The 15,119-nt window shown below is 42.0% G+C and overlaps 1 protein-coding gene and 1 long non-coding RNA gene across 2 annotated transcripts; one reads left to right on the forward strand and one right to left on the reverse strand.

The window, feature by feature from the left end:
- The first annotated feature begins 680 nt into the window (after positions 1 to 680).
- On the forward strand, positions 681 to 5,533 carry LOC112899701 (bifunctional L-3-cyanoalanine synthase/cysteine synthase 2, mitochondrial). The gene is made up of 10 exons (XM_025968270.1): positions 681 to 1,169; positions 1,421 to 1,530; positions 3,196 to 3,253; positions 3,569 to 3,832; positions 4,050 to 4,187; positions 4,304 to 4,355; positions 4,446 to 4,525; positions 4,610 to 4,669; positions 5,054 to 5,134; positions 5,225 to 5,533. Exons 1-10 carry the CDS (start codon positions 993 to 995, stop codon positions 5,321 to 5,323), a joined length of 1,119 nt encoding a protein of 372 aa, XP_025824055.1. The 5' UTR covers positions 681 to 992; the 3' UTR covers positions 5,324 to 5,533.
- LOC112899702 lies at positions 5,133 to 7,278 on the reverse strand. Its single transcript, XR_003230091.1, has 3 exons — positions 7,148 to 7,278; positions 6,876 to 7,078; positions 5,133 to 6,029 (listed from the first exon to the last, which is right to left on the reverse strand). It is a non-coding gene; the product is annotated as an uncharacterized LOC112899702 (long non-coding RNA).
- Between the last annotated feature and the right edge of the window lie 7,841 nt (positions 7,279 to 15,119).

Here is a 15,119-nt window from a genome sequence, read left to right on the forward strand (position 1 = left end):
TAAGTGTGGCCCATATCTTCATTGACCAGCACATGCACTGCGATGTGACAAGTGAAGCTTCTCATACACACTTTTAAACTTATTTATGATCCATCATATAACCTATAATACAATGTAACGAGTACGATGATGGAAAAATGGCCTCATTATATTTGTGTTTCTTATGTATAATTTCTACTGTTAAGATTTTGTACCAAAACAGTAAAATCATTAAAAGAAATGTCTTTTTTAATTTCAGATTATGAGACTGCTTAAAACAAAAAATGGATATTGCAGGAATACCAAATAGTTGCTCCCCATTTCTCTCATTCCCTTAGTTTTCTTTTACCGTGCAGACAGTATTCACCTTAAACATTACTTCCACGCACACAAGTGTGGCATTCTCTTCTCCTTGACAGATCACAAAACTATTTGTCACACCGCACAGCGGCACACAGTTATCGGAACTATGTAAGCTACTGTCTGCAAGACCCGGGAACACCTAGGGAATGAGTATCTGTTTCCCTCCTTTTTTCCACTTGGTAAGAAATCCTACCAACATCTGAACTGGAACACCTTGGGAATACCCAAGATCGCTTTGCCACTTGCCGGTACAACTCTCCGCCTTTGCTTGTACCGGCGGCTCATCTCCTCGTGCTCGTGGTGCACTGCATCTGCACCTGACCGAGATGGCAGAGCAGAATGTGTGAGCAGCCCACGAGATCTCCCATCTCTCCCACCATATTTTTTTGGGGTCGCAAGGAAGAGGCGGCTACCAAACCATGTCAAGGAAAAGCCAGAATTGTCTTGATTTGGCTGTCCGCAATTGCGTACGACGCCCCCCTCTCTGCACAGCAACGAACGTGCTCTCCTCACCAACCAGGCCTGGCCCTTCGCTGCTATTTTAGCAGCGCCTCACGCACACTGGCCTCCTCCAGTCTCCTCATCATCATCCACGGCGACACAGTCATCAGTGAGAGGTAGCTTGCTAGCCTGGCCAGAGGGCGTCGAGAATGGAGAGGATGCTGGCAAGGCTCATGAGGAGGAGGTCGCTCCTCCACCAGGGAGCAGTAGCAGCAGCGCCCATCTCGCTGGCCGGCTCGTCGTCGCTCTTCTCCACGCAGCAGCAAGCGGCCGACGCGGATCCGGGCGTCCTTCCCGGGCTCAGGATCAGGGACTCCGCATCCCAGGTGACATTCTTCTTCATTTTTATCTCCTTCAGTTCAGGATTCTTGATGTTGATTTCTCCGTGTCCATTATGTGTTTGTTGCGAGCTAAATGCAGAACTCCATATTTATGTTTCTTTACCTCTGTTACAGAAGAACACATGTTTATTCAGACGATGATTCCCTGTTCTTTCTTACTTGACAACATTGTTAAAGACTCCATGATATATCTCCCTAGCAACTTTATTAATGGTTCCGTCCATAATTTGTTCCAGCTGATTGGGAGGACACCGATGGTCTACCTGAACAAGGTCACCGAGGGATGCGGCGCCCGGATCGCGACCAAGCTCGAGTTCCTGCAGCCGTCCTTCAGCGTCAAAGACAGGTGACTGATTCAGTCTATCAGGTGCCATCACCATTAGCAATCAGTTGGCACCCACTGATTCTCCACTCAAGAGATAATTTAACGCCATGTTCATCAGTTATCTATTTGTTTCTGGTCTTGATACATGCATATACTAATCCCTCCTCACGTATCACTTCAGTTTGTCGCGTAATATAATACGTACGATGTTGTCAGCATCATGTGGGGCAGACAATATTGATGAAAGTAATTATCTTGGAAAGCTTAGCTCTTTGGTTGGTTCTCCTTCCCCTCTATCCAAAATAGAAACAAAAGGCTGGATTGTAGTTTTCGACCAATATTCAAACAAGGGACCTCAAATCTTTTGTTTGTCCCAAAGTGCAAAAATAGGCCTCTTTAGTACGTAGAGGAGTCCTCAAAGTCCAGATTCACTGACAAACCCCAATTTGTAAGCTACTAGCCTTCATCAGTCTGAGCCGGCACACACATATGAACTTCTATAGAGTTTTCTGGCAAGCCAACCGAAAAAATTCACTCCCCATTTAAACGCTCTGTTTAACCTCAACAGTAACCTAATTGAGTTTCCAGGGTAAATGCTGTTCTGCATATTTAACTGAATTAGTGATTGAGACATGCAACTTCTTGTCATCAAGTACACAGAGGCCTGGTGTAGAGTTATTGACCACAAATGCGAATGGACATGGATGAAGGGATAAAGAGATGATCCAACATGTGGTGTATAAGGAATATATGGAGTGGAAGTATGCAATAATGAAGGATGGTGATTTTTTGGATATAGTGGGGACCATTGGGTTATGATGGGGACCGATATTTAGTGGCTGGAGTTATAATACTGACGATACCATCCAAGACTAGTGCCTGATGCAAAAACAAACCATCATCTTGTCGCTTTGATGAATGATCAAGCAATTAGGGTTGTCAAGCAAGTGGGGACCTTAGAGTCAAGATTACGCACCAGATTAATCCACCTATCAGATTCATTTCTTATTTTTTGATAGGGAGTCCACCTATCTCAAAAATGGATGTTTAAACTACAGTCCAATTCGTAGGATACAACGAGCAAGGATGTCCATGTATCAAGTACATATAGGAATCACCGACGAAGGGATATGATTGCATATATAACTGATAGAAAATTTTAAGGGTTGGTGTCATTTTCTAATGCATTCAGTTAATTGATAGTGAAAAGATTGTGATGGACACAAATCAGGTCAATGCAAGCATACACCAGAATAATGTATAAAATTTGGAAAAGAAAATCACTGAAATGCTAACATGTTACTACCCATACCAAAAATAAATCTTGAATTGCTAGTTCGTTTTTATATTTCTGGAAACTGATATATTCTTGAAGATTTTGTACTTCGAATATCTGTTGTATCCTCCCTTTTACCTGCTGTCATAGTTCATGAAAAAAAATTTTGGGGTGATGTTGGCATAATTGTGGCATATCATCCATAGCTAGCTGGTGTGGTGCCTATATATGTATGTTTATTCATCATCACAAATTAGCGCAGTCATGTGATAAGAGCAAAACCATTTGATGTTGGTATAGATGTCTATACACTAGACTGTGAATCCACGATCAATATAATTCATCAGAGTGATATTTGCTTCTGGAATTAGACTGATCTCAGTATCCTTTTTGGGTGTGCTGTGATCCAGGCCAGCAATTTCAATGTTGGAAGATGCTGAAAAGAAGGGGTTAATCACTCCAGGAAAGGTCAGTATTTGTAGAATGGACCAGTGGAAATCAGAGGAAATAATCTCTCCCCAACAAATCAGAGGAAATAACAAATTTGACCAGAGAAAAACTCAACTTAGAACTTTATTTTTTCCTCTAGTAAAGCATTAACTTGATTGCACATTGAAATGACATTTCAATGGAAATAAATGAGTGCTAGGAAGAAAATATTTGTACTCCATGAACCTTAACAATGCTAGCAAATCTTTCAGTGTGCCTGTTTGGTGATTTGGAGATTTGGTAAATTACACCTGCATCTGGATTTATGACTAATCCTAAATCACATCTTCACAGACGACACTGATCGAGCCCACATCTGGGAACATGGGCATTGGCTTGGCTTTCATGGCTGCCCTAAAAGGGTATGAACTCATTCTTACAATGCCATCGTATACCAGTCTTGAGAGGAGGGTGACCATGAGGGCCTTTGGTGCAAATCTGGTCCTTACCGACCCAACAAAAGGGATGGGTGGAACAGTGAGAAAAGCAACAGAGCTTTATGAGAAGCATCCAAGTGCATACATGCTTCAACAGTTTCAGAATCCTGCTAATGTCAAGGTACTCTCCCTTTCTTGTTCTTTGACCAAGCTCAGTGTCCAAGTGCGATACTGGTCTCTATTGGCTACCAAACAAGTTCATACAGCTACTTTATCTAGGAAAAAGACTGCTATATGACCAAAACATTGCCTTAATTTGCCCCATGAGTCTCACTTTGTAGAGGCACTATCCTGTGGATGATGTTTCTCATGAGTTAAGTTACTCACTAATTTGGCAGATACATTATGAGACAACTGGTCCAGAAATATGGGAGGACACACTTGGACAGGTTGATATTTTTGTCATGGGGATCGGGAGTGGTGGCACTGTCACAGGTGTCGGGAAGTACCTCAAGGAGAAGAACCCAAACGCAAAGGTACTATCATAGAACAGACTGAAAAAAAAATATTATATGATGTTCATGTGTTCTTGTCTCTGAAACTTGTATTCAGTTATGCTGTAAATTGACGGTGTGTACGTGGAAACCTGCAGATCTATGGAGTTGAACCTGCTGAAGCAAATGTTCTGAATGGTGGAAAGCCAGGTAAGATATGGCATTCTGTAAGGGAATCACTTTTTCACACTGTGCATCTTTCCCATTTCTTTTAATATTGATTACGGAACGTAATTCCAGGACCTCACCTCATCACTGGAAATGGAGTAGGCTTCAAGCCAGATATTTTGGATATGGATGTAATGGAAAAGGTTCTTGAGGTATGCTGAAACAATTTGGCAACGATGCTCTTTTATTCAGTCATAAATACTACGTAAATCCTAAGTGAATTGGGCGAATGACAGGTGAAAAGTGAGGATGCTGTTAAGATGGCTCGAGAATTAGCAGTTAAGGAGGGTCTTTTGGTAAGTGACACAAAAGCATTAGATTTTCTTTCTTTCGCGGCCTCTCATCACTCCCCGATGACTACACTCGCTAGATTATATATTCTTCTCTTCTTAATGAAAAACGTGTTTAAACGGTATATTACTAGTAATCAATACAGCAGTACTTACTCTAGTTTCTAAATGAAAAAGAAAAACAACACAAAGTTCTCAAGATCTAAGAGTTAATATATTAATTGAACCCGATTCGGGGATTTAAGTATTTAACAGATTAGTTGAACCCGATTCGGGGGTACAGTTTTGGAGGTGGTATGGCAGAACATGGATTCTGCATTATGAACAAATTTTAGAATAAAGAAAGATGCATATTGTTTAATGGATGCTGAACTTGTTAAATATTTGCAGGTTGGGATATCATCAGGAGCAAACACTGTTGCTGCTCTTGAACTAGCAAAGAAACCGGAAAACAAAGGAAAACTCATTGTGGTATGTCACACATGTCTAATCTTTTTCACATTGCCTTACAATATTAACATGAAGAAATTTCAGAATACTGACCAGTGAACATTGGTACAGACTGTTCTTCCAAGCCTTGGGGAGCGATACTTGTCATCTGCACTATTTGATGAGTTGAGAAAGGAGGCTGAAGCCATGGAACCAGTGCCAGTAGACTAATCTGGTATCTGGTAAATAAAACAGAGGACTGGACAATCAGTGCATAATGAACATCCTGGCAACCATGTTGCAACTTCAAGTTGTATTTCGGTTCCTCTCATCAAAGTTGTACCTTCAGTTTGTCATCTGTGTACCTTGTGGGAAAAAAACAAAATAGCGATGAAAATGTTGGAAAAGGCAAATTTAATCTCTATACATTTGTGACGGTCATTTCTGGGCTTCTGAGTTATTTATTACAGGTCTTAATTCAAATTAGCATAACATGTGTTGATGCAAATTTGCACCAAGTAGTACTCACAGCAGGTGACTTCAGCACATAATATTAAGTTTGAACTTTGGATACGACACCTTGATACTCTCAATAAGGAATAGTAGGATTTCAAACTGAATACCTGTAACTGGTTAACTCCTCACCGTGCAGTTCCTACAATCAAATCTGTTCCTGAAGTTAATTCTGTTGCTACTAGAGATGAAATCCTTTGTGAAAGTAGTATCACTACCTCTTGAGGATTATGTTGCTCCTAATCTCATCCTACATTGCCATGACAATAAAACTCTAGATGATCTAGCCTAAACAAGCGGATCAGAAAACATGTCAATGTCATGGAATAATCCGGCCATCTGTCACCATTCTGTTGACTCAGACAAATTGAATTGGGCAGCCAGACAATGTGTATGATCCTCCCCTCCATCAGATCAGAGGAACCTGCAGGTTAGAAAGTTAAAATATTTTAGTACCAAAACTACAGATGGCTAGAAACTGATTCTGGTGTACTACAGGAAACAAGTATTTTATCAGGAAATATGATTTAATGTTGCACTATTTCTAATAAATTCATTTATATTGAAGCTCTCAAAATGCAAATGATTAAACAGTAACAAGTAAAAGGGCGCCGTTATGCCCTTTCTAGGTAAATTCTTTTCCATATAAGGCTTGTAAGGTTTCAATTTAGTTCTTATTAAACAAATATTTCCATCAAAAGAAATGAGTATTTTGGATTTTAGATACTTTCAAATTAGGGACTGGCTGTAGTGAACTAATCCTGATATTCATTGCACATCAGATGAACACTATATCAATAAACTCGTAATTTGCTCAGGATGATCATGAGCCATGGAACCTGATTTCTTCAAAGAAAAAAAACATGGAGTCTGCTTTAGCATGGATTTCTCTACAAATCCAGGTGTTTGAACAGATAATGATGTTAAAAGAATGTTCAATGTAAATAAACAGAGGAATGCAAAGATGCCTCCAGTGACATAAGATGCTAATTCAAGACCATGATGCAGTCAAGATCAAAATGGGGCCTTAATTTGTTCGTATTCGGTGCTAAAACTTTCAGGCTGGTAGAATCTTGCAGCAAATATCATCATACCTAACTGTACTGCTCTCTGCCCCCTTTCATTTGGGAAAAAGGTTTTTTCCTGACCACTTTAGCAGAAAAAAAATTGTACTCCAAACTATCAATTATTACAGTACTGAACTGCAACAAATTTGGTTGAACACAGTAACAAATAATCTCTTTTATGGCCCCCTCGCAATGCCACTTACTGGAAGAAGGGTAAAATTCATGGGAACCATAGACCAGGATGCCTACAGGGCCATAGAATCTCGAGTCCCAGTTGCTGCCGGCATTGTCCCTTTCCACCCAGCAGTGCCCCTACGGGATCTCCCGCTTCTCCGCGACCTGGATCCAATCCCTCGGCAGCGCCATCAGCCTCTGGACCATCAGAACCCGGTGCTCCGTCGGCGGCCTGCAAACGACGGCATCAGCGGCCCGACCCATCAAATCAAGAAAACGGCGGCCGCGGCGGAGAGCTGACCTAAATAGAAGACGACGACATCGCCGCCGGAGAGGTCCACCTCAATGGTGTCTGAATCGGATGAACACTGAAGAAGAGAAGTAATTCTGAAGAAAGGCGTTTTCTGAGAGCGTTGGCGGTTTTTTGAAATGAACTCATTACATATCGTTTATTACCGTCGGAAATCGGACGTGCAATCGCACAAGTTATAGAAGGTTAAATTGCTAAACTATCCAATCAACATTATCAATTTGTACTATCTGTTGGTCGGCACCGCAAGCAAATTAATTTTGGAATTGGACAATTATTTGTTGGTGAACTTTCGTTGACTGGAAATTTTGCACGAAATCTAGGAGATTAGCACCATGTGTTTTTCAGTTCCTTTCAGTTCATGTTTCTCGAGATGCAAATATCGTTGCTCATTGATGTCCAAAGAAAGCTGAGGCTGATGTTGTTTATTTTTTTTTCCATACATGTGTTTATATTGGTGAGTGTACGTGCGTTATGGATATCTAAATTGTACTGTGTAATTTTATTATAATATAATTTTTTCGTCGCCAAAGAGGCGAAGACCATATAATATAATCCTGCTCTACCTTGCTTGATAACTACCATTTGTTTTGTTTTAGCCTCGAGACAACATCGTGCAGTCACCTTTGGGCTCTAGCGCTAAGTTGGACCTTGTCCTTCAGAGGGGCACCAAAACGCAACAATGGAATAGCCTATATACTCGTTCTAAATTATATGTCACTAGATTCATAGCTTTTATTATATACCTAGATATACAATATATCTATATATATATAGTAAAAATTATATATCTAGTTGTTATGTGCATTTTCTATTTCATTTTCTTAGCTTTACACATTTTTATCCTAACATGTAAAATTCCACATTACAAATCATTATAGTTGAACCAATGAGCAAGTACTTTTTACGAAAAGCTAAGTAGCAATGAGCAAATAAACTAGACAAATATTGTAATTGAAACAAATATTTTTAATACAATTATACCAGGCGGTCATAGAATGCCAAGGCAAATGGACACAACTCTAAAGACTTCACTATTATTATCCTAATTAAATTACTGAGACGAGACTATCAAAAGATATGACACCTATTGATTTATTCTTCTTCTGATACCTCCAACCGTTTGCAAACTGACATGAGTCTAGCTAGTTTCGACATAGAAAGCAGGAACACCAGCCATGGAACCCTCCTTTCATACACTTGCGTCCCTGAACAGAAGCCCCAATTAGTTTCGCCTCAGTCCAACATTCGGTTTTGCACATCCATCCTGCACAGAATGGCATCGCAGGAGATGTATAGATACAGGTGGCTGCAAAAAAGAAAGTATATATCCACGTGATATTAGCAAAAATGTAAAACATTTTAGTTTGTTCAGGGGAAAATATGAGAACACCTTGTTTTTTGAATAAAAATAGAATTAGAAGACTACTGAACAAAACCTACATACTTATGTGAATCTATCTGGGACCAAATAATCATCAAACTAATAAGTTAGGACACTATCAAAGAGAGACATGAGCAACATACGAACCGGCCAAGCTCGCAGACGTATGATCCGCGTGTAGCACGAGCACTAACAGAAGGCAGTAGAGAGCAGCCTGCTTTGAACTCATCTTCTTTGACATGGACAAGGTTAGATGTACTGAATAGGGTACAAATAATTAAGCTTGTATTTATAGCATTCATCGTGTGAGAGAAAAAGGGATCAGTGACCATTTCTCTACCGAGATTAGAGAGGGGCCGGGATGGGTGACCATTTCTTTCTCCATCGATCTTATAGATAAAAGATACATTATTATTCCTAGATTTTGCTTTATCCTTTGTCGTGGATATTCTCACTTTGCTTTTTTTAGCTCCTCCCTGGCATAAGGACTGCATGACTGAGAATGACTGAGTACTGGTCATTTGGTCAAATAGTCACTGCATGTGTCCATGCAAAGTGCATAGAATCTTTTTCCATTCGCCTTGAAGCCTGGATTCAGTGGGTGCTCATCAAAGGTGATTTTTACGATGCAAACAGATTCATCATAACCATGACCCATGTATTCGGATCAGAGAGAAGAAATTTTGCACACGTCCCGAATTCCTTCGGGAATTTTTTTTGAAAAAGGGTTAAAAAATTAAATTCGAAAAAGGGTGCCGATTTGCAAATTTTTGAAAAATGGGTACCTTCCGTCCGATCAACTTGCGGGAGGCGTGGGGCCGGAGACCTCCTGCCCATCCAACGGGCGGGAGGTTCCAAAACTTTTTCCGGAGCCCTCCCGAGGGCCTCCTGTGACATCCAGGTAATAAGATTCATAAAAATTAAACCCTGAATGTAATAGACATAAGTGTTAAGGGTGTATTTGAAAATTTTCCTGCATTACAAGTCCTTTTGTGCAAGGTGTGTGCTTGGGTTTGGTCATAAGGTAAAATAAGCTCTTAAGTAAAGGCAAGGGCTTATGTGTAAAAAATACAGGTTACAGGGTCTTTTGTGCAAAAAGTAAGGGGTAAAAGTAATTTTATGCTTACTTAAGGACCTATGTGTAAAAAGATTATTTGTCATCATGACATTCTAAGAATATTGCAAATACGTCAAAAATTTGATTAAAACTTGGTTTGGTAAAGACTGGGGTAAATTAATTTTACCTTGATTTAAAACTCGTTTTGTAATATGGCAAACTTTGAGTTTTTGAATTTGGGTCTTAAAGCAAAAGTGTAGAGCTTGAAAAAAACTACAATTTTCATGTTGGACTTTTTCTCAGAAAACCCCTAGATTAGTGGGAAAAAGTACTTTTCTATAGGGCCCCTGTAACTTTTAAAATTTGCAAACAAGTCCCTGGATTTCTTTTTCCTTTCTTCTTCCTCTGCACCCCTTCTGCTCCTCTGCTCCCGCACAGACGCCGGCGACAGAGCGCCTCCCCTGGCCGCCGTCTTGCAGTCGCCGCCGTCCACCTCATGCTGCCCCCCCTCCACGCGTCAGCCTACCCTTTGCCCACCGCAGTAGCCCCTGCCCCGGTGTCCTCCTGCGCAGGTGCCACGGTGCCCTCGGGTGCATGCCGGCCACCACCTCGCCGCCGCAATCCGGAGCCCGGCCGTGATCCTCTCTTTCTCCCAGTGTCTCCCTCTCTTCTGTGAGCTAGCATTGCTACCAACCGAACCACACACCCCCTCTTCCCCGATTGGTCTGCTCTGTGTTCTTCCCCGACGCAGCACCGAACCACCGCCGCCGCTCCCCGTCGCGATTCCCCCTCACCGTGCCACCCCACCCTAATTCCTTGCACCAGTAGACTCCCCACCCTCTCCTCTTGCTCCTCAGCTCGAGCCAAACCAACTCCGACCATTCCTTCGCCGGAATCTTGCTCGCCCCGTGCCGCCGCTCGCCGGCGCCGCCCGTAGTCGATCCTCCCGTCGACAGCTTCTTCCACCCGGTCCCTCGCTCCACCAGGTAGACAAACAGCTCCCCGGTGGTCCACTGGTGCTCGTGCGCCCCTTCTTGGCCCGTGTTCGCCGTCCCATCGCCGGGAACGGCGATGCGCCGCCACGGCCGCCGCCCCCGTCCGTCGGCCGCTCGGTTCTGCTGCTACCTGCCTAGTGCTCCCTTGTTCCATGCTTTCCCGAGGTTCGGTAGATAGTGTTAGACCCCCTCCCCTTGGCCGGAGTCCTCGCCGCCGGCGGGAACACCGTCGTGCCCGACGTGCCGGCCGTCGCAGGGTCGGGCAAGGGCCTTTTTGCTATTAGTTCTTTTGTCCCAGGGGTTACAGTGTAAAAATACCGAGACCCCCCCTTTAGACGTCTGTTATTTCATGTGAGGTGCATATGCTGCCTTGTAAAATACATAACAAATCATAGGAAATTCCAAAATTAGCAAAACTTGTTTTGTTGGAAACTAGATTATGAACTCTATAACTTTTGTTAAAAGGATTTGATATGAAACCAAATATTTTTGAATCTAATTTAAATTTGAAACAAGGAAATGTAATATCTTTAATTCTTACATGTTGTTTTGATTGTTTGTAATTGTGATATGTAATTTCTATATATGATATCTAAAATGATGCAAAACATTCAAAACCAAGTTTATACTACAATTTAAATCCTTTTAAATTATTTTAAATTAATATTAGCTAAACATATCTTTTAAACTTTAACTAATTAGATCCTTTGGTTATAAATTAGGAGGTGATCTATTTCTTTTTAAGTGTTCCAAATTTTATAACCTTCTTTACTTAAAAGTTTAAATTCAAATTTAAATTTAACTCTAATATATGCTTTGATGCTTATCTTGAATTAATTCATTGATGTGGTTAAGTTAAGCATCAATTATAAAGTTAGGCTAAAATTTTTCCTTGTTTTGGCCTTTCTTAAAGTGTTAATCTTTGAAAGCATAATCTTTAATGTGACTCAAATAAAAGAATGCACATTTCTTAATGATATTTGCTTTGCATATCATGTAGAACCGATTACCCTCGCTGACGGTGACTACGAGCTGATCGCGGATCAAGCCGAGGAAATTCCTGGAAATTCCGGAGACACCGTCGAGAATCTAACTGAAGTTCCGAACCAAGGTTCGGAAGACCTTGATCCTTCTACCCTCAACCCTACTCAAGAAGGCAAGCCCCGGACATAAACCCTACTTTATTTACTTTACAATCTATACTATTATATCTATCTCTGCATTAAGTTTTTAGGAATTGCTTGAAACCCTAGTTGCATTTTCCTAGGAACCGATGTATTGAATACTAGTATTTGAGTCCGGCTAGTTGCTATGCTAATAGGGCCGGTAGAAGTCGGGTGATTTCCTGTCACTCGCGCGACATAGGAGTTGTAATGCTTACATTTCTGTTATCACTATAAGGATGACGGACGGGAATTTTGTGAGGTATCATGATTAAGGTGATACCCCGTCTGTGTTGTTAAAATTACTGATAAGGTCGCAGCGTGTGGTGATCGGGGTTAAGCGTTTGAAAGTACTAGCCACATGCCACGAAATATGGTAAGCGGTAAGCCTAGTAGCCAATCGGCCCGAGTAGTGGACATACCTCCCACCACTCGTCTTGCTTCTTTTGGTTACTTATGTTCGACGTGTAGGCATACGTGTTGCTGGGCAACCGGGAGTACGGGTTTTGTAGTCGCGCTACAGACGTACGTCCTGCACTTTGGAAGTGCGTATGACCTGCAGTCGCTTGTGGTGGATCTGATCCATGAGTCGGAATGAAAGGCAAACGGTTGCTTCGGAACGACCCTGTGGCGTTCCAAGCGTGTGAGTTAGGTTTACCTTGCAAGGTTAAATTCGATTCGAATCGTCCGCCTCTCACGATGATTGAGACTGCTTAATTCCTTTGTCACATTGAGTAACAAGAGCAATTATTTTGATATTATCTAAAATGATGAATGATTAAAGATTATACCATGCTTGTATAGATTTAGATGCTCACCTAGAATGGATATTCAACTAGAACCTCAAAAGCTAAAAGATGAAAATAAGGATCTACTCTTAGTTGCTTTTCTGCTGAAAACTTACCCCAAAACCATTACCAGATTTCATGAGTCTAGTTATGTGGCTATGTATACCATCCCCGGGTAAGCCTTGCTGAGTATTAGAATACTCAGCCTTGCTTCATAACTTTTGTTCAGGTAATGCTTCTGCTGATCAAGCCCTGCCTATACCGTGGCCTTACCCTCTGCCTGATGGTTGGTCCGTGGAGTGGGACCCGTCCCCGGCCAACCTGGACCCCTCCGAGTGATGTCATGCAAGGGCAAACATGACATCTATACTGGCGACGTGTATCATACCGTACTTTAATATCGCTGTTTGTTCTAAGACTTATGTCGGTTTGTAATAATTCCCCGGTTGGGAGGAATAGGTTACTTTTAAACACTCATGTATTATAACTGCCTGTGATGTAAAATATGATGGCCTTTATATCTCTGGACTCGCCTTCGTGCGGGGTACCTTGTTTGATCCTGCTTTCGGTGGTTTATCGGGACATTACCCGACAGGCCAAGGGGTTATACCGTTTGAAGCACGTCGGAGCCCTCTAGAGTGGACTCGCGTACTTGAGCCGGTATAATTCAGGTTGGTTCCGCCACACCTCCCGAGGCCCCTGATGCGGCCGCGGGGGCATTCCGCCCGTTGGGCGGGCGGGAGGTCCCCCCCCTCCGCTATATAAGCCCCCACCTACCTCTAAATTCCCATTTTATTCAGCAAAAACTAGGAAAAAATGAAAGAGAGGAGAGGAAGAGAGAAGAAGAAGCGGCGAAGCCCTATTCACACGTCGGTTTGGAGGTATATGTGGCAAAACCAACCTGAATTACACCGGCTCAAGTGCACTGATCCTTTTTCAGGAAGCTGGAAGAACTCAACTACACTTCAAACGGTGTAACCCCGTGGACTGTCAGGTAAAGTTCCTATAAAACCGCCTAACTCAAGATTAAAACAAGGTACCTCGCACGAAGGCGAGTCCAGAGATACAAACACCAACTATTTTTACATTACAGGCATAATATTACAATGGTATTCAACCACAGTATAAAGCCCTAACTAGTTTGAATTTATACAAGACTTTTCCAAAGTTATAGTATCTGCAGCGGAAAACAAACGCGACACTACAGACGTCGCACAACGGATGTTGAGCTAAGCCCATGCTCAACATCACTCGGAGGGACCTGTTTTGGCCGGGGACGGATCCCACTCCACGAACCAACCATCGGAAAGAGCATAGGGTCATGGCACGGGCAGAGTAGAGTCCTCAGGAGGATTACCTGGAACAAAAGTCACATTGCAAGGCTGAGTATACTAATACTCAACAAGGCTTACCCGTTTCATAGTATACTTAGCCATGTAGCTAGACTTATGAAGGCTTTAATGGTTCTAGGTTTAGTTTCAGCTGAAAAGCAACAAAGAGTAGATCCTTAATTTCAATTTTTAGCTTCCAGGTTCTAGTTGATTATCCATTCTAGGTAAGCAACTATAACTACTCAAGCATGGTATACTCTTTTAAACAAACATCATCTTCAATAATCATAAGGTTGCTCTTGTTACTCTATGTGGTAAAGGGATCAAGCAGTCTTAATCTCCGCGAGAAATGGACTATTCTGAATCGAATTTTATAACCTTGCAAGGGCAAACCTAACTCACACGCTTGAAACATTCAATGATTATTCCGAAGCAACCGTTTGCCTTTCATTCCGACTCGTGGATCAGGGCCACCACAAGCAACTATAGAACCATACGCACATCCAATATGCAGGATGTACGTCTGTAGCATGACTACATGATCGTACTCCTGTCCGCTATGCGGAACGTACTCCCGCACGTTGGTGCATATGAAAAACCAAATTACGAGTGGTGGGAGGTATGTCCACTCCTCAGACCGATTGGTTACTAGGCTTACCGCTTACCATATTTCACGGCATGTGGCTAGTACTTTCAAACGCTTAACCACCGCTACCACACACTGCGACCTTATCAAATTTTCATCAACACAGATGGGGTTTGCACCAAGGTCATGAATCATAATCACAACCCCGTCCCGTCATCCTTATAGTGGTTGCAGGAATATAAACATTGCAACTCCTATAAAGCTCGCGAGTGACAGGAAATCACTCGACTTCTACCGGTGCTATTAGCTTAGCAACTAGTCGGACTCAGGTTCTAGTATTCAATATATAGGTTCTTAGGAATATGCAACTAAGGTGTCAATACAATTCCTGGAAACTTAATGCACAAGTAGATATATATGAATATATAAATTGCAGTGTAGTGAAAATAGCGGTTTATGTCCGGGGCTTGCCTTCGTTGGTGGGGCTGGGGTCAGAGATGTCAATACTAAAATTTTCCGAACCGGGGTTCGGAGCTTCAGTTATATCTTCGATGATATTCCCGGGGTCTTCAGAATTATCACCTTCTGGTAGTTTTCGTCAGCGAGGGTTGTCGAGTCTAAATGATATGCAAACAGTACAGTTATGGAACTGCATACAT

Source organism: Panicum hallii, chromosome 7 (genome assembly GCF_002211085.1).
Source record: "Panicum hallii strain FIL2 chromosome 7, PHallii_v3.1, whole genome shotgun sequence".
In the NCBI taxonomy this organism is placed as follows: domain Eukaryota; kingdom Viridiplantae; phylum Streptophyta; class Magnoliopsida; order Poales; family Poaceae; genus Panicum; species Panicum hallii.

Excerpts from the sequence above, each read along its gene's own strand:
- LOC112899701 (XM_025968270.1), top strand. The coding sequence starts at position 993 with ATGGAGAGGATGCTGGCAAGGCTCATGAGGAGGAGGTCGCTCCTCCAC. Across the intron at positions 4,188-4,303 it reads AGAAGAACCCAAACGCAAAG|ATCTATGGAGTTGAACCTGC; the intron begins GTACTATCATAG and ends GGAAACCTGCAG. Across the intron at positions 5,135-5,224 it reads ACAAAGGAAAACTCATTGTG|ACTGTTCTTCCAAGCCTTGG; the intron begins GTATGTCACACA and ends ACATTGGTACAG.